General features: G+C 37.4%; 1 protein-coding gene across 20 annotated transcripts in view; it reads left to right on the forward strand.

Moving 5' to 3' along the window:
* ROBO2 (roundabout guidance receptor 2) overlaps positions 1–21,389 on the forward strand; it is a 1,315,320-nt gene that overhangs the window by 1,250,379 nt on the left and 43,552 nt on the right. For 11 of the 20 annotated variants that reach the window (XM_077480092.1, XM_077480085.1, XM_077480081.1 and 8 more), the window contains 2 exons: positions 5,618–5,800; positions 18,746–18,788. In XM_077480092.1, coding sequence (XP_077336218.1) covers positions 5,618–5,800; positions 18,746–18,788 — 226 coding nt within the window. Of the gene's footprint in view, positions 1–5,617; positions 5,801–12,069; positions 12,097–12,614; positions 12,684–18,745; positions 18,789–21,389 lie in introns of all 20 variants that reach the window. The other 9 variants (XM_077480077.1, XM_077480086.1, XM_077480078.1 and 6 more) reach the window with 2 other exon arrangements.

Genomic DNA, 21,389 nt, shown 5'->3' on the forward strand with positions numbered 1-21,389 from the left:
ACTAGGGAATATAAGTGGAAGTTGGTACCTGTTAAAACCTGGTACCTGCCCCCCCCCCCCCAAAGTTCTGCTTTAAGTTTAGGGATGAGTCATAGGGCACAGGTTTTTTTCTTACTACCCTGTGCTAGGTCATTGGCGCTGAAAACCAGTATAGTTGGTAATCTGGAGAAAAGTAGTTTAGTTGCCCATAACCACCTAACAATTTTAATTTTTCTTTTACAGAAGAAATAAAACAGGGATTCTGCTTTGCTTGCTGTGGGAAACTGTACTAATTTACTCCAGATTTCCTTAATGTAGTTTGTATGCCTTATTCAACTACTTCAGCCTGCTTTCTCTAGGCATTGTATAGTATATTTTTAGATACCGTTGTTGCAATAGGCATGTGTAAAGCCTACACATTTGGGAATAGCGTTTTATGTTCTGAAGATGATCTCAATGGAGGTGATATGCTGCCCTCTTGTGGGCCCAAGGTCAGTTTGTAATGGACCTAAAACTGCAATCTTCAGTACTGGTAACCATGGAGCTGTCATTTCCACTGGGATCTGTTTCCAGTATGGCAGCTTTCATGAAAGACTGCATACATGTGAATGCACAATAATAGACCCCTTCAGCTGTTTCTTCACACATCCCATCATATTACTGTCCCTTTAATGTAAGGAGATACTTTACTCTGTTTAGATCACATATAAATAAGCATAAAAATATAATATTATAATATTATAGTTTATCATATTATCTAATATTATACATAAAGCTTATTCTGTTGTCCTCACCTTAACAGGCTGCTGGTCTATAAATATAATTGATGATTTAAAAAAATATTTTATAGATAAAAAGTAATAGACAGCTTACCCCCTTACATTCCGTCCAAGAATTTTAAGCTGGGCAAAAGATCTGCATGCTCCCTCATACATACAATGTTGATTAAACATATAAATAGTGATCAGCACACTGGGAGTTGATTTACTAGAGTGCAAAATCTGGTGCAGCTCTGCATAGAAACCAATCAGCTTCCGGGTTTTATTGTCAAAGCTTAATTGAACAAGCTAAAATAAGAAGCTGATTGGCTAACATGCACAGCAGCATCACATTCTGAGTATTCCAGTTTTAGTAAATCAACCCATGTGACAAAAACAAACATCTTTAAAAGAAGGCATGCCAATGTCAAGATAATGCATTCCTACAAATTATGTGTTTTGACCCAAAAAGTTGAAATATGCAATCTATAGGAATGTGGTATCTTGAAGCCTAAGCTCTCTTTTAAAGACTTGGATTTTATTTGCTCATTGTGTGCTGATCACTGTTTTTTAAATATGCATCACTAAACTCTAATATACTGAGTTCCACTTTAAGGTCCACAGTTCTTCATGTTATAAAGAAGTTGGTTTATTCAGGCTTGCAAACTTTCACAGTAGTAATTGCAAGTGATTGTGATGCGACTAATTAATTTTTACTCCAACAAATGAGCTTTATTCTTCATTAGTCTTCAGTAGGAGGGAGACATTGTATGCCATTATATCTTTGTCTGGAGAAACAATGGAGCGTTACAGGTCATCCCAGAGTCGTGTCTTCCCTCTAATTAGCAGAGCTGACAGCATTGTTACTGGAACACCTGCTTTAAGAGAAATCCTGTTACACACATACCTGTAGCATGTCTTTGATATCTTAGAGGAACCTTGTGTGAATATTGCGGCTATTGCGAAGTCATTAAATTGAAGGTTATAGTTTTGAAAAATGTTCAAGCTTGTTGTAAAATAAAAATAACATATGTATAGACAGAATACCAGTACAATTAAGGCACACAGTATGTCAAGGCAAAAAAAACTAAAATATTTAGCACATTTCTGAAATGCATGCATGTTTACCCATATTTTATCCCTTTAAACACACTGCCGGTACAAAAAAATAACTGCTGATGTGCCAGAAATGTAGTATGCCTCTACTTTTCTCTTTCCAAAACATCTCTGAATTCCTAAGCATATGGTGTCAGCCCTGTCTACTGCATTTCTGATCGATTTAAATGAAAACAGGCCTCTTCTCATCTTGTCCTCCCTTTTCATCTTCATAACCCCTTACGTGCAGTGAGCACCGAAAGTTGTCAGCTCACAAAATTGCTGGCAAAATCAACAGTATAACAAAACACTTAAAATGATATATTTCGCAGACCAAAAAGGAACAAATGAGAGATGTTCTTTGTTAGGGTTTACATACACTTTAACCACTACCCACCTACCGGCTGTCAACTGATGGCTGTGCGGCGCTGCTTTAGTTCTGGGTGGACATCATATAACAGCCCTCCAGAATGACCAATCTCCTGTGCCCATAGGGGAGAGCATCGTAACGATCAGTGGTGCAGTGTGTCAGTCTGACACACCACTACACTGATCTTGGTAAAGAGCCTTTGATGGAGGCTCTTTACCATATGATCAGCCGTGTCCAATCATGACTGATCACAATGTAAACAGGAAGAACCGTTGATCGGCTTTTCCTCACTCGCGTCTGACAGACATGAGTAGAGGAGAGCTGATCGGCTGCTCTCCTGACAGGAGGGGGTCTGTACTGATTGTTTATCATCACAGCCCCCCTTGGATGCCCACCCAGGACCACCAGGATGTCACCAGGACCACCAGGATTGCCACCACACTAGACCACCAGGTATGCCACCCTAGACCAATAAGGAAGTGCCGTTCAGTGCCCAGGCAGCTGCCAATCAGTGCTCATTCCCAATACTTGCTAGTGCCAGCAGTAATGCCTATCAATTCCATCTATCAGTGCTGCATATCAGTGCCTGTCAGTGCCCACCAGTGCCACCTGTCAGTGCCCAGCGGTGCTGCCTATCAGTGCCACCCATAAGTACCCATCAGTGCAGCCTTTCAGCACCAATCAATGTCGCCTATCAGTGCCCATCAGTGCCACCCATGAGTGCCCATCAGTGCAGCCTATCAATGCCCATCAGTGCTGCATATCAGTGCCACCCATCAATGCCATTGCCACCAGTGCCCATCAGTGATGCATATCAGTGCCCAACATCAGTGCCTATCAGTGCCATCTCATTGTTGCCACTTCATCGGTGCCGCCTTATCAATGCCCGTTAGTGCCGCCATATCAGTTCCCATCAATGAAGGAGAAAACCTACTTATTTACAAAATTTTATAACAGAAAGAAAGGAAAAACTTTTTTTTTCTTTCAACATTTTAGATCTTTTTTGATTTGCTTAGCAATAAGAAAAATGCAGAGGTGATCAAATACCACCAAAAGAAAGCTCTATTTGTGGGAACAAAACAGTGTAGCATGACTGCGCAATTGTCATTTAAACAGCGACAGTGTGCTGAAAGCTGAAAATTGACTTGGGCACAAAGGAGGTATAAGTGCCTGGTATCGAAGTAGTTAAGAGAAACGTCTATAGTGGAAAGTATCTTTATGGACAAATACATGTACCAGAAAGAACCCTAAAGACAAAGTGGTATATTTATAAAACAGTGAATGCGATGTTCACCAAGCATTAATGGAAAGGTAATCCGTTAATTATCTTTTTTTAATTCACTAGCACTACTTTATTTAAAATATGCCCCAGTGACGAAAATGTACTTTGGTTGTGGGTTGCACTAAGCCCAACGAGAGGTGGGAGGGGTTCAGGTGTGCTGAAAAAGGCTCTGTCCTGCAAGCATGAAATAACCATACCGAGTTATTAAAATGTTACTAAACCCAGGACCCTGCATTCACTATATCTGATCTCCCATGGTACACAGAATATGGAAATGCAATTATATTAGCAAATATAAACTGCTAAATATCTTTTCTTATCAGCAGTATATAGCAGTCTAGTGATTTCTATCAGTTCCTTGTGAGGCTTGTAGGAGACATGTCTGGACAATGCCAATTGGCCCTGTGCTGATCACATGCACTTTCCCAAGAAAAAGCAATACACACCACACTGAGCATGTGCAGTGTGACTCCAAAGGCTCCATCATTGCAAAAGGGGAGGATCTGTGCATACAGGATCAAGCAGCCTTTTTACACAATGTGCATGATTAACCCCTTAGGTTCCACAGTGAGTATAGCAAGCATGCTTTACTGCATATACCGACTGATTTTACTGTTGTGGGTTTAGTAACATTCTAATGCACTAGGTTTTATGGCCTTGTATGCACTGGCTTCATGTGTGAATTTTCATTTCCCATGACTGGTAAAAGCAAAATGAATGGAGCACATGGAATTTCTTTTGTTTTTATACTCTTGATTCTACTTACATTGATCTTGGACAGGTTTACTGCTTGTTAGGCATGTGCAATTTGTTTTTTTACAAATTCATTAATTTTAATTAATTCAAAATTAAAAAATTTGAAAACCCAAAAATTTGCAAATCTGAAATAATAACTATTAAATTATAGGTATTGGAATTTCCTTTTAAATGTGCTGTTAGTGAATGTAATGAATATGAATGTATCCAAAGTTACGAATGATCCAAAATAACGAATGCCAATTCTAAACGAATGGAACATAACAAATTAAGAATAATAAATAACTAATAATAATGATAAACAACTTTTTATTATTATTTATTATTAATTCATTCCCTTCCATTTGTTTAGATGGAACGTTCGTTATTTTGGATAATTTGTAACTTTGGATAAATTTGTATTCGTTACATTCACTAACAGCCAAATTTGAAAGGAAATTCCAATATCTAGAATGTATTAGTTAGTTAGTTATTATTTAGAATTTTCATTTTTTCGTTCTTTTGAATTTCCATATTTTCAAATTTACGAATTTACGAATTTAAGAATTTTTTGAATATACGAATTTACAAATTACGAATTGTGATCAGAACGAATGACCCGAAAAGCGGAAAAAAACAAACGAATGTAACGAAAACAAATACATTTTTCAGCAGTGTACATGTCTACTGTTTTTTTCTTGAAAAGACCTCCCATCTCTAAAAGCTCATGAGCATGCAATCTCAAAAAAGCCAGAAACCTCAGATTTATTTTATGTTGCCAGTTCCCTTCCATCAAGCCCGTCACCTCTTTCTCTTGCTGCGGCATTTGTTATGTAGCTTGTTATGCTTTAGATGACCATTGATCACAATCTTAGCGTTACATATTTCAGATCCTGCAGATGTGGACATGTTGACCTTCTTGCTTGCAATCAAGAGAATCTTGTTGTACCGCCATTTTGTTACACTTACTAATGCTCTAGTGGTAAATGTTTTAGGCACATCTACATATGTAATTCTTTTCCAGACTTTGTTTTGTCTTATATTTTGAAAATGAAAATATACTGTACCATTTAAACAAAAAATGAATGAATGGAAAGATGAATGAATATTATTGCAGACATTGTCATGATACAAGGTTTCCCTTCTGCCTCATTGTTTTACCAGTGGATAAAACTTGAGTACGCAGCTGTCCCCCAATGCACACTGCAATTTTCAGCATACTCGGTCCTGACCTACCTGTATTTCATTTGGCCAGTATGGTGGTTTTCTGTTGTTTAAGACTGGCAGCCTCATTAATGCTATCAGTTCCTTATTCCCTGATGCATAAAAGCTGAAAAAGCAATATTTTGCTCCGTTATGTTTTGCTCTGTTAGTAACTATTTTACAATGATATCACAGGAAACCGTAATGAAGTTGTCATCACAGAAAACAACAACAGCATCACAGAGCAGATCACAGATGTTGTAAAGCAACCTGCCTTCATAGCGGGAATCGGTGGTGCCTGCTGGGTAATTCTCATGGGATTCAGCATATGGCTCTACTGGCGCAGAAAGAAAAGAAAGGGACTCAGCAATTACGCCGGTAAGACATGCAATCGGAATTATCTTGCACTATAAAACCCTAAATTGCTTTTCAAAGTTATCATAGACAGTTGTGTAAGCATATTGTTGTATTTAGAATAATATTTCAACATTGTGTATTATTGAGTCAATACCAGGGAATTCCAAATACAAAATAATGCAGCAGAGCTCAGACTGACTTTCTATATGATTTTAAATGTTTATAGCAGAATTAAACATCTTCAACTACTGATGTTGTGTATTAAATGTTACATTTAAATCAGCTCATGTGATTTCAAAGTCTAATCAATTTGCTCGTGCATGTTGCCATATTATTGGAAAAGTGTGTTCCATATGCCTAGCCACTGACTATAATGGTGAGAAATCTTTGCAAAAATGTAAGAAACACTTATCACATTTAGGATTACCTAGTAAGACAAAACCTCATGGAAACAGTACAGTAACCCACAGTTACTAATCCACATTTAACTTTCATTGTTCTTAAAGCTCAGGACAGAGGAAAGAGGAACTCTAATTGGATACCACATGCTTGTGCATTACGCACAGCATAGCTGCTCTTTGCATGTTGATGTCTAATTATTTACATATGTGGCAAGCCCATGTAGATTGGTGCACGGTACATTGGGTACTATAATACCTCTTTTTGACCTATGTCAGAAGTAGATATTGTTGTATACCCATAACACTTCTGAAGGGATAGACCCAAAGACATCTCTGAGCATACCAAGGTGTGTCCATTTGGAATTTTGGATTGTATGTACACAGAAAACTATCCCACAGGGTTGAACAGGAGATTTAATTGACCTATAGATGCTGCTGAAAAAATGTGCTGGGCGTCAACCTTTGAAGGTTTGATACCCGTGTATGTGGAGGTTAAAAGTCAATGCAGGCTGTCAAATATCTATTTTCTTTCATATTTTGAAAAATAGTAAGACAATAGTAAGACAATATTATTTATTATTCTATAATCTTTTGCTTTTCTGTGACCAATTTCTAAAATAAAAGATGTTGGGGAGTTGCCCTAGCATGCAGTAAAGTTCAGGGACCTGCAGTCAGGGGAGATACCTGCCATGAATATATATAAAAAAAGATCAATCTTCGAAGGTCCCAAATTTGGGGGGGGGGGGATAGTTATCTGAGACCCTACCCCATCATTGGTCAAAATTTGGGGCTCCTGCCACCTATAGTTCTGGAATTCCGGAGATATGGGGCTTCCTCTGCAGCCTGTCAGAATATACATAGTACAAGTTTAAGCACAAGCTGGCACACTCTGTTTGCAGCAGACTGAGTGGATGAGCTCACAGTGCCTCTCACTTCTTGTCAGAAGCACTGAGCTTAATGGACAACTTGCAGCATTGGACCAATGGTAAAGCACTATTGGAGCAAGCTGTCCAATACAAATGCTGTAGTGGAGGCTCTCCTCTCACTGCAGTGTCATAGAAGGGGGCATGTGTCTAAAAGACAAATGCTCCCTTCCAGCCCAGCCCTCTTAACTAGAAGGAAAAAGTATGTGTTTGTGTGTATAAGATTTACCCACAATCCCATGTTTTTCTCACACAGTTAGGAGGAAGAATGAGAATCTGCTGCCTGCTGAAAAGGTACTGTTATAATCAAGCTAAATCATATATTATTATGCTATATGTTATAACATAATAATTTATTATTTATCTATTTACTGTGAAATTACTGGTTGGAAGTTATAACTTCAAACTTCAGTAATTTGTCCGTTAAGCCAACTGCTTGAGTACAGTTTTTGAAAATATAGTAAATTACCTTAAAAGCCATATATAATAATTATTTGTATATTACTTATGATAGTTAACCCCTTGCCACCCAGGCCTATTCTGACACTTCTCTTCTACATGTAAAACTCATAAATTTTTTGCTAGAAAATTACTCAGAAAATGATGGTCATTGTAACTTTTTATGTTACATGGTATTTGTTACATGGTATTTATGGAAAAAAACAGTTTCATGAAAATAAAAAAACAAAACACTAAAGTTAGCCCAATTTTTTTGTATATTTTGAAAGATGATGTCACGCCAAGCTAAATAGATGCCTACCATGTCACGCTTTAAAATTGTGCATACTCATGGAATGGTGCCAAACTTGGGTACTTAACAATCTCCATAGGCAACACTTTAAAAAATGTTACGGGTTACATGTTTAAACTTACAGAGGAAGTCTAATGCTAGAATTATTGCTATCACTCTAATGTTTGCGGCGTATGTAACCTGTGTGTATCTGGCTCTGATATTATCCAGTGCCTCACCAGCCACTAACCTCACCGCACGCCCCTGGTCAACTTACAGTTTTGATTGTTCAACCACAGGCTAAATAATAAAATACAACCAGTAAACTACTAACACTTTCCATTAATATAGCTACTTCTTGCAGTATATTAAACACAAATTCAAGAGCCTCATCATTATCATAGTTACATACAGTGTTACATAGTTACATAGTAGGTGAGGTTGAAAAAAAGCCCATCAAGTCCAACCCATGTGTGTGATTATATGTCAGTATTACACTGTATATCCCTGTATGTTGTGGTCGTTCAGGTGCTTATCTAATAGTTTATTGAAACTATCGATGCTTCCTGCTGAGACCACTGCCTGTGGAAGGGAATTCCACATCCTTACCACTCTTACAGTAGAGAACCCTCTACGAAGTTTAAGGTTAAATCTTTTTTCTTCTAATTTTAATGAGTGGCCATGAGTCTTCTTAAACTCCCTTCTGAGAAAAAGTTTTATCCCTATTGTGGAGTCACCAGTATGGTATTTGCATATTGAAATCATATCCCCTCTCAAGCATCTCTTCTCCAGTGAAGAATAAGTTAAGTACTCGCAACCTTTCCTCATAACTAATATCCTCCAGACTATTAGCTTTGCTGCCCTTCTTTGTACTCCCTCCATTTCCAGTACATTCTTCCTGAGGACTGGTGCCCAGGACTGGACAGCATACTCTAGGTGCAGCCGGACCAGAGTCTTGTAGAGCGGGAGAATTATTGTTTTATCTCTGGAGTGGATCCCCTTTTTATTGCATGCCAATATTCTGTTTGCTTTGTTATCAGCAGCTTGGCATTTCATGCCATTGCTGAGCCTATCATCTACTAGGACCCCCAGGTCCTTTTCCATCCTTGATTCACCCAGAGGTTCTCCCCCCAGTGTGTAGATTGCATTCATATTTTTGCCACCCAAATGCAGTATTTTACATTTTTCTACATTGAACCTCATTTGTCATGTAGTTGCCCACCCCATTAATTTGTTCAGATCTTTTTGCAAGTTTTCCACATCCTGCGGAGAAGTTATTGCCCTGCTTGGCTTAGTATCGTCCACAAATACAGAGATTGAACTGTTTACCCTACCCTCTAGGTCGTTTATGAACAAACAGGATTGGTCACGGCACAGAACCCTGGGGGACCCCGCTACCCACCCCTGATCATTCCGAGTACTCCCCATTTATTACCACCCACTGAACTCGCCCTTATAGACAGTTTTCAATCCATATACTCATTTTGTACAGTAAACGTTTATGGGGAACTGTATCAAATGCTTTTGCAAAATCCAGATACACCACATCCACGGGCCTTCCTTTATCTAGATGGCAACTCACCTCCTCATAGATTATCATGCCTCTACCAATGGAAAGATTTATTGATTCCGGGTCAGATTGGAGCCCCTGTAGCACCTTTTTTAAGCCAATGGCATAGCCCACTGTAAGAATTTCTTAGTTCATTGAAAAAAACTAATTCTTAACTAAATCTTCAGCATAGTGTTTCAAAGTAGGACTCTTACATTTTGACCTATGTTTCTCTTTACGAAGCATATACAGTCCAAAACAATTCATGCAGTCCTCAGCTGCTCTAGCTATATATGTTTTATGGTATTTCAAGACTTAGGAAGCTGATAGATCTTTGCAGTGCAAAAGATCAAATGGATAAGATGTTAGATCAAACCAATCGTACTTCAAAGGCTGATCCAACTTCTTATATTGTGGCTCTATTTCTCTGGAGACGAGAGTCATGTCAGATGTTTGAACTCACCAGTCGGTGAATATTAATGTATGGAATCATGGAGATCCCTAGAAACAAAGCCAGAGCAGATAGAAGAAAATATGGAAAAGAGGGTCAGAGGAGTGTTGTTACAATTTGTTAGTGGAATGAAGAATTAGTGGAAATGTGAGAATCATGAGATTTGACAACCTTTTTCATTTCTTATAAAGATCTAATTTTAGCTGCTTATTGGAATATGGTAACTGCATAGAGAAGATAGATAGATAGATAGATAGATAGATAGATAGATAGATAGATAGATAGATAGATAGATAGATAGATAGATAGATAGATAGATAGATAATTTATAAATTATGTGTACTGTACAATCACTAAAACTAAAAAAAAAGTCTGGCTTATTAAAATAGAATTTACTTAAATATGCATTAAGATACCAAGGTAGCTAAAAGATAATGGAGATAGATGATAGATAGATAGATAGATAGATAGATAGATAGATAGATAGATAGATAGATAGATAGATAGATAGATAGATAGATCTCTAGTGGTGTTGTAATACAGAGGAACAATAACAAGCATGGAAAATGCTGTCAGGCTTTCCAGGACAAGTAATCAATATAACATGGGGAACACCTTTCAGGGTGCACAGAAGATTAAAAGAGTTTACAGGTATTGAGTGGCCATTACAATTCCTTGTGAATAGATTTTTTATTCTTTGAAGGTGAAGTTTCTTTTTCTATTTACCTTTTAGTAAATTTGATCTCAGTGACATGAATAGAGGGCAAACTCTCACTATAATTTGGCAGGATGCAACATCCAATTTTAAATTGATGATTCCAGTATTTCCCTTATATTCTATAAATGGCAAAATATTATGCAATAATATCAGCTATATTTTACCTATTAACAACAATTAGACACATCTCAGTAGCTGTTAACCAACCTCTTAATATTGCATCTTCACTTAACTTGTATTATCTAATCTTAGTGGCTTCCTCACTACAGAAGTACAGGCACCTCATTGTGTTCTCTTTGATCCTTGTAAAGTCACTTGGATCCTAGACATGGGCTGAACATTGGGCCTCAGTTTCTGTTTATACTGTACCCTGCTCCTCTTAGTGCTAATAACCCCCTTTCTTTACTGTCATCCAACTGTCAAATGCCAGAGCCTCAGTGAGCAGTAAAAACTGAGCCATTTGAAAGCTGAATTGCCAACAATTATATTGATTATACCGTTTGGAGTATGCTGGCCAGGACTCCCTATACAACATTAGGGAAAAGCCAATAAAAACAAGAAAATCCTAAAATCTCACTTATAATACCAGGTCCCAATATAATTTAAGTACAGGCAGCGGTAAATTTTAGTACAAAAAAAGGATTGATTCACTAGGGAATCAAAATGGTCCATAGTAAGATATGACATTGGCAAAGATACTGTACATGTTAAAGATATTTAGCAATATAATACAACAAGCAGTGCACCAAAGTACACACACAAAGCAATGTACTAAAAAAATAAAGTAGGATAATTAAATAAAAATAGAATACATGGATTTATTTAAAATCAAATGTGGCGACTAACAAGCACCATGAGATATCTACACTTCAGTTCTGTTGTTACCTTACTTTTTAGACCAAATAAGATCTAACTCAATTTCCTTGGAATAATAGTCTCCTTTTCAAAGTAAGTTCCTAGAAGTTTCCTGAAATTATTTGGAAAAAGTACTATTTCTCAGTTTTCTCCATTTATGTTCATAACTTACACAGTTATATCATGGTCATATGCTTAAAATTACAGATACAGTATACAAATTATTTTATTGCACTGATTATATGGAACACATTTTAGTACATTATCTTCACAAAGCACAATGTGATTATTAAATAATATTATTGAGTGCTATAAAATGAATACCAATCAAACTAATGTTTACATTCATTTCCTGCTGTATCACTGGCATTCGGGTTACTGTGGGCTAAAGCACATAAGCACATTCCATGAGATTGTTCCATGAACACAAAAACAAAATGTTGTGAGCAAGTAAGGGTTTTCAGCTCATCTTTTCATTGGCTGGATATTTCCAATGTGTCACTTGTTCTCAATATCCATTGGCTGCTGAATGGCTACTGCTTCAAAACAAGTCATTTGCCATCTCAAGAAATAGTTCATTCACCATTCTAATCTCCAAAATGTCATTTTACTGTCCTAAATCTTCATTAGTAACTTAAGCTGTCTTACTTTCTTGTTTTGCAGTTCAGTCCTTCACCTTTACCCCTGCAGGTACTGTCCATTAGTCTGTGTTACTTCTTCACCACCATATCATTGAAAGCATTAGCTCTCAGAATTAAATATAATTAAGTCACATCAACATAATTGATACTTCTCATTATCAATTAGAATTCAGCCGCTAATTATTACTTTAGCTGCCTTTAAATAGTCTTAGATTGTCTTATTCGTCATAATCTGTCTCTTTCAGAAATGCCCCCAGCTTGCTCATTATAATCTTTCTTTACATAAGTTCTCACTCATCACCCTTCAAGAAAAATAGTTTCCAATGGGTTATATTTATTTCTGAGAGATGAATATATCATTTGGCCTGCTTAAATGATGAGTACAGCTCAGCACGCAGGGAAATATTTATTCCAAGAAGAATATATAGCTTAAAGCCATTACTTCACCAATTATGCTCTAGATACATCCTTTGCGCCATTTACACTGCAACATAGATTATTCCAAAATAACTTTTTCTTATACAAAATGGGCAAAATGTCCTTTTTCTCTACATCCTCTGCTCCCAGATTCCCCAGATACAGGCATGCACCACAAAGTTGCACTTGGCACAAAGAAGGGGAGCTGGCACAAAGCAGGTATACTCATTTGATATAATGAACAAAAACCTTATACATTTAAAGGCGTTGGATTTAAATAAATTATAACCCACTCATGACTATTTTATATCATTGTAAAACTAAACCCAGGTTTCAAAAATAGTTATTTTAATACATGTAGTGTGCCTTCCAAGGGTCCCGAATCACACCCCTGCTCTACTGTAAGCACTGGTGTTCTCAGAAACAGAGGATCCTAGGATCCTCCAATGCATCCTTCCCAGTTACTTGCTGAAATCTTTGGCAAAATCAAGCAAATCAAGGGTGCATGAAAATACTTTTAGTTCATAGTGCTTCTCAGTTTCACTAAATAGATCCATTGCCAGATTTGAGGAAGGCTTTCCTACTCTGAGCCAGGGAGGCAGAATACAACTTTTCCCTGTGAAATAACAAAACTGAGTAGTCATGCAGATGAGAAAGTCACCATGAGACCCTTTTCTTCATGGTTATGGGCTCTCCTGGTGACCAGAGGGATGGGCTGTGAAGAACCCTTTGAAGGTCCACTACTTTTTATTTATGTTTTTATTTATTTATTTAGCATTTTTAAGCAGGGGTCTTTTAAAAACATTTTCTTTTAAGATGGGAGGTATTTAATAATCACCACCTTTCAATATGAAATAAACTTATTTATAATTTAAAGATTTGTTAGTCAAAGTAATTTTTTTTATTTTCCTGTAGCTAAATGTGCTAAATTTAGAAACAGTGGATTGTAAAACATATACAGTCTAACACCTAGAGGTTTATATGCAGGCAGCATACAGCTAATTCATTGAGAGATATAGTTCATGGTTTCTACCATGTCATGGAGAGGACCTATCTTAAAGAACAACACAACTTTAAGGGAAAACCTTAATTTCTAGGTTTATAAACAAAAAACAAAAAAATAGAGATTGAAAGGTTTATATATATATATATATATATATATATATATATATATATATATATATATATAGAAGAAGATTGAAAGATGATATATGAATACCTTATGCATTAGGGAGCCCTTCTTGACATGTTTTGGTTCTTTTTGGACCATCTCACTATAACCTTAACACCATAATTATAATATAGAAATTAACAATTTTGGGAAGGCTATTTAAGACTTCACTTACAATGTTAAAAATGTGAGAAGAACAAGCAACTGTGCTATATGTAGAGATTGTAGTTTGAATGAAAACTAAACTTTGACTGGTCAATACATGATTGAAACTTTCTGAAGCAAAATTTGTCTGTGATGAACCAAGCTCACATTCTTTGTGATATGTTCCTAGCAGATTATAGGAAAAAGATAACTGGTTGCTAAGGGAGTCATGGACACTTTTAAAGAGTGTTTCAAACACTCTCAGTCCATTAGGGCTCTTTGCAACTAAGGTATGGTACGCTTACATGAGCCAATCACATTTAGCACTCTGTATTAGATACTATGCTAATTGCTGATTGATATGGATTAGTTGTTGTAGCATTTTATTAATGAAGAGCACATAGAGGCTGATGGGAAAATTATTTTTATGAATGCCCTTATGCAGTTTGAATTACTTTGCCTAACAAATATATAAGTTAAAAAATGTTATATTGTAATATTAGAGTCAATGCGCTGTGCAGTCAAGAATGCCCTTTGTGATCAGAAGCAACAAATTGTGCTGTAGTACATTAACTGAGCCCAGAAGCATAGAGAAGAATATGAATACCTAGGATAGCAGAGCTTTATGATAACAGGAAGGCACTGTCAAGCAAGAATGCATATTTTAATTGCAATGAATCCTGACAGGCCTACCCCGTATTGATTAAATACTGACTGGTTACAATGTTTTGCTTGCAGTGCTCATTCAGTCAGCAACTATCTGGATTTCATTATTACATTTTTTAATCTTCTTTTTAAGGTTTATTACAAGAATGTCTTGCATTTTAATTTAAAAAAAAAAAAAAAAGAAAAAAAACGATCTGCATTCGGCTTAGATTAGCTGTATTGCTGACATGATAATATCAGCTGAAAGGCAAAGCCTGGTTTGTTCTTCACATTCCACATAAACTTCCAGGCCTCTCCCTTTGTTTTTTTATTAATGCACCTGCATGTAACTCTTGTACTGTAAACCCTAAATTGTCTCTACCTTTGTGGCACATGTGTTGTGTGGATATCCTCACTGTATTGTATGTTATACCTTTATGTATTCATAATTCTGGAACTTTGCATGCACCTGTCAGTTCATATGGGTCAGGCAGCCATTTTGTGTTTTGTCACAACTATTTTATGAGCTTGGAATTCAAAATGGCTGCTTTCACAGTAAAACAATAATGACAGTTTCCCATATAATTTGTAGTCAGCAATTTTGTGGGTTAAAAAAATCAATGTAATAATTACTCTTGACTTCAGTGCAACTTGAGCTAGTTCCTAAAAATGAATTGATAATTTTAGAGGTAATTTACTAAAGGCAAATATACTGTGCACTGTAAGTGCAGTTGCTCTAGATCTAAAGGAAAATCTCTAAAATTAGGGGAAATTATGCTGATTTCTATCATCCAATCATGTACAAGCAAAAATGCTGTTTTTTATTTTCCTTGCATGTCATTGAGTATTCTTTGCAAAGTGAAGATTTACCCCATGTACCAAGTTCTGCAACAAGTGCAGTATATTTTCCTTTAGTAAATCAATCCCTTATTTTTTTGAGTCATTGGCGTGGCCCACAAAATGTCTGACTGCATTGTACATGGGGGACAACTGCACTTATCCATTTTAACATTGCAATGTCCTATTAAACAATGTCTGGCTTATTCAGTAAGAACGTGTGAAGAACAATATTGTTGAAGAGCACCATACTGTAGATATCAGTCAGATGTCAGATTGCTGCTGTCAGCTGTATTAGGGGTTGACTTCTGATTGGTTGCTACGGTTTACTCCACTTTGCAGATCTCCATGCATTTTTCACTTTCTTATTGAATCTGCTTGTGCCACTTGCCTTGAAGCATAGCCAGTCAGCAATCTTTATTCCATTAGCACACTTTGATTTTTCAGGGTAAAGCCAGGATATATTGTTTAATCCTAAATTTCAGAATGTCCATACTTTTACTGAATGTATTGTACAATATTTTCAGACATCTACTAATGTATATATCATTTTATGACATATGTTATACATGGACTGATTTTGTACATGCAATATTTCAGCTGTACATTAACGTAATACTTAAATTATTGTTATATTTTTAAAACATTAGCCCAGGGGCTGCCTAGCATTACCATTATCTGATTTTCCAAACAAGTATATGAATAACTGAAGGAGGCCCTCTCAGTGCCAAGCTTTATTAGCCTAATTGAGAGGGAACCAAAGGGAATGTGCTTCATTTGACCCCTTGCCAGGTCTCCGAGGTAGCCTATCTATAAGACCTGCACCAAGGCCAATATGTCTGCTGTCTACTTCTTTATATGCTGTAAGACACAATGCAATGAAGTTGCATTACTTGTATTACTATACTATACCACCTCACATTTACACAGTATATATTATCACATAGGCATGCTAATGAGGCCACAGCCTTCTTTCAATTTTTTCTAGTACTGTGTCTCCTAAAATAAGATCAAGATCTTGTTTCTTGAATTAGCTTATAGTTTTACACATTAGTATTGCAAATTTTAAACAAGCATTGGCAGCGATCTGATTTATTTCCATTAACATGGATTGTAGACCTATTTGTCCATGTTTCACATTGAAGTATTTCTTTTGCATGATGTGAAGAATCAAGAGGGGAGATATGCAAATATTAATGGCCACCTCTTTGTACATACTGTACGTGATGTAATGAAATGCAATGTGAAATAACTGAAGACTGTAATAAATATTAGTAAATCTCACAATCTGCACAAACGAACACCTGCATTTTCCATTTAGGACCACAAAATAAACACAAAAGATGTATGTGTGAGGATGCCCTGAGAATAATCATTGCCAGGCCTGCACAAAGCAGAATGTTATAATTAGGCATGTAGCACTGTGAGTTCACCCTTTTCACATCTCTTCCAGTAATATATTTACTGTACATTGTTCATTTCTACAGTTATAGTCAATGACCTTTATTCCCTTCTCCAAACCTTTTCACTATGTAATGCTCTTGTGGTCCCTACTAGGGATGGGTGAATGGTTTGGCCTAAGCATAAGTTTGGGCCGAACTTAGGCTGTTCGGACGTTCGGTGAACAATGAATATTATGCGGTGTTCGTGGCAAATTCAAAAGCTGCAGAACCCTGTTAAAGACCCTTCAGGTCTGATATGGTTTATAAGGGGAACCCTGTGCCAAAATTTAAAACAAATGGCGTAGGGGTCCCCCCATAATTCATACCAGACCCTTATCTGAGCGCGTAACCTGGCAGTCTGGAGGAAAAGAGGGGAGGAGAGAGAACCGTACCCGGCCACATGCCCGCAATATCGGGAGATGCTTTGGAGTCACCCCAAAAAGCACCTTGTCCACATGTTAAAGGGACAAGGGCCTCATCCCCACAACTCTTGCTGGGTGGTTGTGGGGGTCTGCGGGTGGGGGGCTTATTGAAATCTGGAAGCTCCCTTTAACAAGGGGACCCCCATCTCTCAGCCCCCCCCATGTGAATTGGTAATGGGTACATTGTACCCCTACCATTTAACAAAAAGTGTCAAAAATAGTAAAAAATACAGAAGACACTTTGGAACAAGTTCTTTATTAAAAAAAATAAAAATGTCCCACAATGTAGATCCATCACACGCTGCCCGACAAGCTGAAAAAGGAAAAAAAGTGCAACAGCTCCGCCGCCGTGGGAGGCTCCCTCTGAGTGATGCTTCTTCTCAGTGACAGCTGTTATATAGCTGAGGATGGGGCCAGTCGGTGATGTAAATGGATGACCCCGCCTTCCTCTGACATCACGTGGCATCAGAGGGGGTGGGATCACCCATGTACGTCACCGGGTGGTCCCACCTTCAGCTATATAACAGCTGTTACCAAGAAGAAGCATAACTCGGCGGGAGCCTCTCTCAGCTTTTTTTCCTTCTTTCGTTTCGCCGGGCAGCGTGAGATGGATATACATCGCGGGACATTTGTATTTTTTTATTTTTTAATAAAGGACTTGTCCCAAAGTGTTTCCTGACTTTTTTTTTACTATTTTTGCCACTTTTTTGTGAAATGGTAGGGGTACAATGTACCCGTTACCAATTCACATAGGGGGAGGCCAGAATCTGTGTCCCTTTGTTAAAGGGGCTTCCAGATTCCGATAAGCCCCCCACCCAGAGACCATCACAACCACCAGGCAAGGGATGTGGGCATGAGGCCATTGTCCCCATCAACATGGGAACAAGGTGCTTTGGGGCGACTCCAAAGCATCCCCCCCATGTTGAGGGCATGTGGCTTTACTATAGTTCTGATCACATGCATGTAGGCTTTGGTACATGGTCATGCAATGTTTTTTGAAGGCAAGGATCCCTGTTCAGAATGGATGATCTACCCGAGAGGTTGAACAACCAAGAAGTAAAGTATTTCTTCCCCTCTTTTACTTTATTTATTCAACTGAACAAGAATTTTCCTTAAAATATAGTTGTTCTGCATTCTGACTGTTGAGACAATTTAAATTTATTATAGAGACTTCAACTTGTGGCATAAACCCTGCCTACCAGAAGCACTGAGCTTCACCAAACACAAACCCAGTGCCTTATTGGATAGCAGGGCATTCTCATTTTACAGGGATATTGCACCACATCTTTGCAGGGCATACACCCCAACTTAATAGTACATGGCAAAGTGAAAGTAAACTGAGATGGGCACAGAAGACACTCTTCTGGACTCTCTTGTCTCTTGTCTCTGGCAATAGAAGGAACCACTTTTCAATCCAGATAAGTTCATTTTAAGTTAGCACTTGAGAATATAATAGGTCCGCATTAAGCCCTACTCATATAACACTAGAAAGAGAAAAATTAAGGATGTTGAAACATATAATCAAAAAATATATAAATAAACAACACAATTATAATTTTGTAAAGTCTTATCAGGGAAATATCACATCAGTTGACATTTCTTTTATTCTTTAATACACAGTAACATTCCAAAGAGGAGATGGAGGATTAATGAGTAATGGAAGGTAAGTTGAGTTGGAAAACTGCAAAGCAGCCTTCTAATCTTATTTCTTTGTTCTTTATGTTTATGCCTGCAGGCCAAAATGCTTACGGTTACCATTTAGAAAACAGGTCAACTGCAGTGGATGTTGCAGGCCAATTCCACCACCTCTAATGATCTCATATGTTTGGCTACACTTCAGGAGAAAGTGACACAGATGATTTGCATTGTATCTCCCTTAGGTCTAAGAAGATAAATAAATGAGTATTATGCAATGCAAGTGATGTGTTCATTTGCAAGCAAAATGTTTATTACATTAAGTAGATATTAGCAAATGAAGTTTCTGTTGTTTAAGGCTGCTTATTGGCTCATTGTAAATTGCTGCCAGTGAGCAATTACACGTAATCGATCACAGAATAAATGATTCATGAATGATGGATTGGCCATGGATTGATAGGACTGGATTCCCCTACTTTGGCTGCTCAGTTGAAACTGATAAAACCTGATAGTGCCCCCATATATCCTCATTTACATTCCTATTGCCAATATGAAGATTGCAATTAGATCTTCGTTATAACTCGCAATCTCTTATTTAATCAATATTTTAGCAAAAAGAGATTAGGCCTAATGAGAGCATGTGATGTTGCAGGAAAAGTGCCTTCTTTTTATTGCAGTTGCCTAGGAAACGCAGGGTTCTCTTTGGGATTGTAAAAGAGGTTTTATTTAAAAAAATGCAATTATTATTATTGCTACTTTTCATTTACAGAGATGCAACTAAAAGATTTTTTCAGCTATTATGTTAATGCATGGAAAATAACATATGATGAGTACAAAAAGAAAAGCCTTAATATAGTTTAAGAGCAACAAAAAAGACTTACTGTATTGCTTCTTCAACAATGGCATTACTACATTACTATATATGTTGTTTGTCACAGAGTTTAGGTTGTTGAAGCAACCATAGGGGGTGCTGATGAACTTAACAAAGATTGATAATTCACAGACTGTATATATGGGTATGGTGATTGCTTATTTAGGAGCAAAACAAATGGTCATAGGAGGACTATTGATATGCAAACAATACTAACTTATCACAACGTTTTCTGCCCCTTTCTTACTGTATCTAAATGATAAATGGTTAGAAATTGGAGGTTCAACTTACATATCTGATTATGTCTCTTATAAATATTGCCCATTAAGTCCTCATCTAACATCCTAAAGATGGAGAGATAAATGTTTATTCAGTTGAAAAATTCTGTAAACATTAGGAATAAAATGGACAATACTTTTTGTAGGCAGAGGTGCTGCTGTTTTCAATTTTTATTTTTTCCCTGGATGGCTCATCCTCCCACTTCCAACAGCATTGGCCATTTGGATCAAGGTTAGGTTTTTCACAAAGTGTTGACGGACCGACAGACCCAAGGGTAAGTATGATCTTCAGCTCTTTAACATACCTATGGGACCCCAGAGTAGCCAAAAAAAAGAGTGTACAGGATGAGAGCAGCGTAAGTTTGTACCTAGCCCAATATAGATTTGTAATTCTCGATAAAACATCAGAAGGGGAAGATAATGCATTTCTGGGGCTCTCAATTACTCTATATATATTGTCTTATGCTATCTTGTCTTTTAGCCCTCTTGAGGGTTAATTGTGAACCTTCAAAACATGCTGGAATTACCTCATGATTTTTTACTAGGAGTGATGAACGTATACTGGACTCATTACACACTGGTGCCACTCTCATCCTTTGCTCTCATTTTATGTTTTTTTTACCAAAAACAGATTTACATTTGCAGGCATAATGTAAAAAAAAAAAAAAGCATTAACCTACTTGGACGTAAAATCAAAATTTTAGAGTGAAAATTGTGCTGAGAGGAGATCATGACCCCACAGACCTTTGGCCACAAGACCTTACCATCTCTGCGATGTGTGTTAGGAAAGGGAGATCAGAAACTATAAACCAGGGATGTGCAATTAGCGGACCTCCAGCTGTTTTCTAAACTACAAGTCCCATCATGCCTCTGCCTCTGGCTGTCATGCTTGTGGCTCTAAGAGTCTTGCTATGCATCATGGGAATTGTAGTTCTGCAACAGCTGGAGGTCCACTAATTGCATATCCCTGCTATAAACAGTCCAATTATTATAATTTCCAGTGCTTTCACCATGCCATGATTGCACTCTAAATTACCCAGATACACAAAGTTTTTTCAATGTTGTAGCTCCAGCCTGGACCACTTGATATCTTTGATTCTTCAGTATGGGCATGTTCACATCAATAGAAAAGTCCATGCCCAGTCTTCAGGGCTAATGTGCCCAGAAGTCTCTGTGGGCTGTAATGATCAGCACATTAGTCAAGTATGTCAGAAAAACAAAAAATCCAGCCTGTGGCCTAAAAATCCAGTAATAAAGCATAACAGTGGGGCCTACAATGGCTCTCGGTAGTGATACCATTAAATAATAATCCCAAGCTTCTCAACATTTGGTCGCACACACAAATGTGGCCATGTCCAGCTCTGGACAGATTGTTTCTTGTATGGCCAGCTTGAGTCCGCAGGGACATTCCATTTTAGCAGACAGCACAACAGCTGAAATGGCTGCACCTTTTGGGGCCCTAGGCACAGCCGATAACAGC

This window comes from Lithobates pipiens, unplaced genomic scaffold (genome assembly GCF_037356315.1).
Source record: "Lithobates pipiens isolate NorthernLeopardFrog02 unplaced genomic scaffold, aLitPip1_a1.2 Scaffold_16, whole genome shotgun sequence".
In the NCBI taxonomy this organism is placed as follows: Eukaryota; Metazoa; Chordata; class Amphibia; order Anura; family Ranidae; genus Lithobates; species Lithobates pipiens.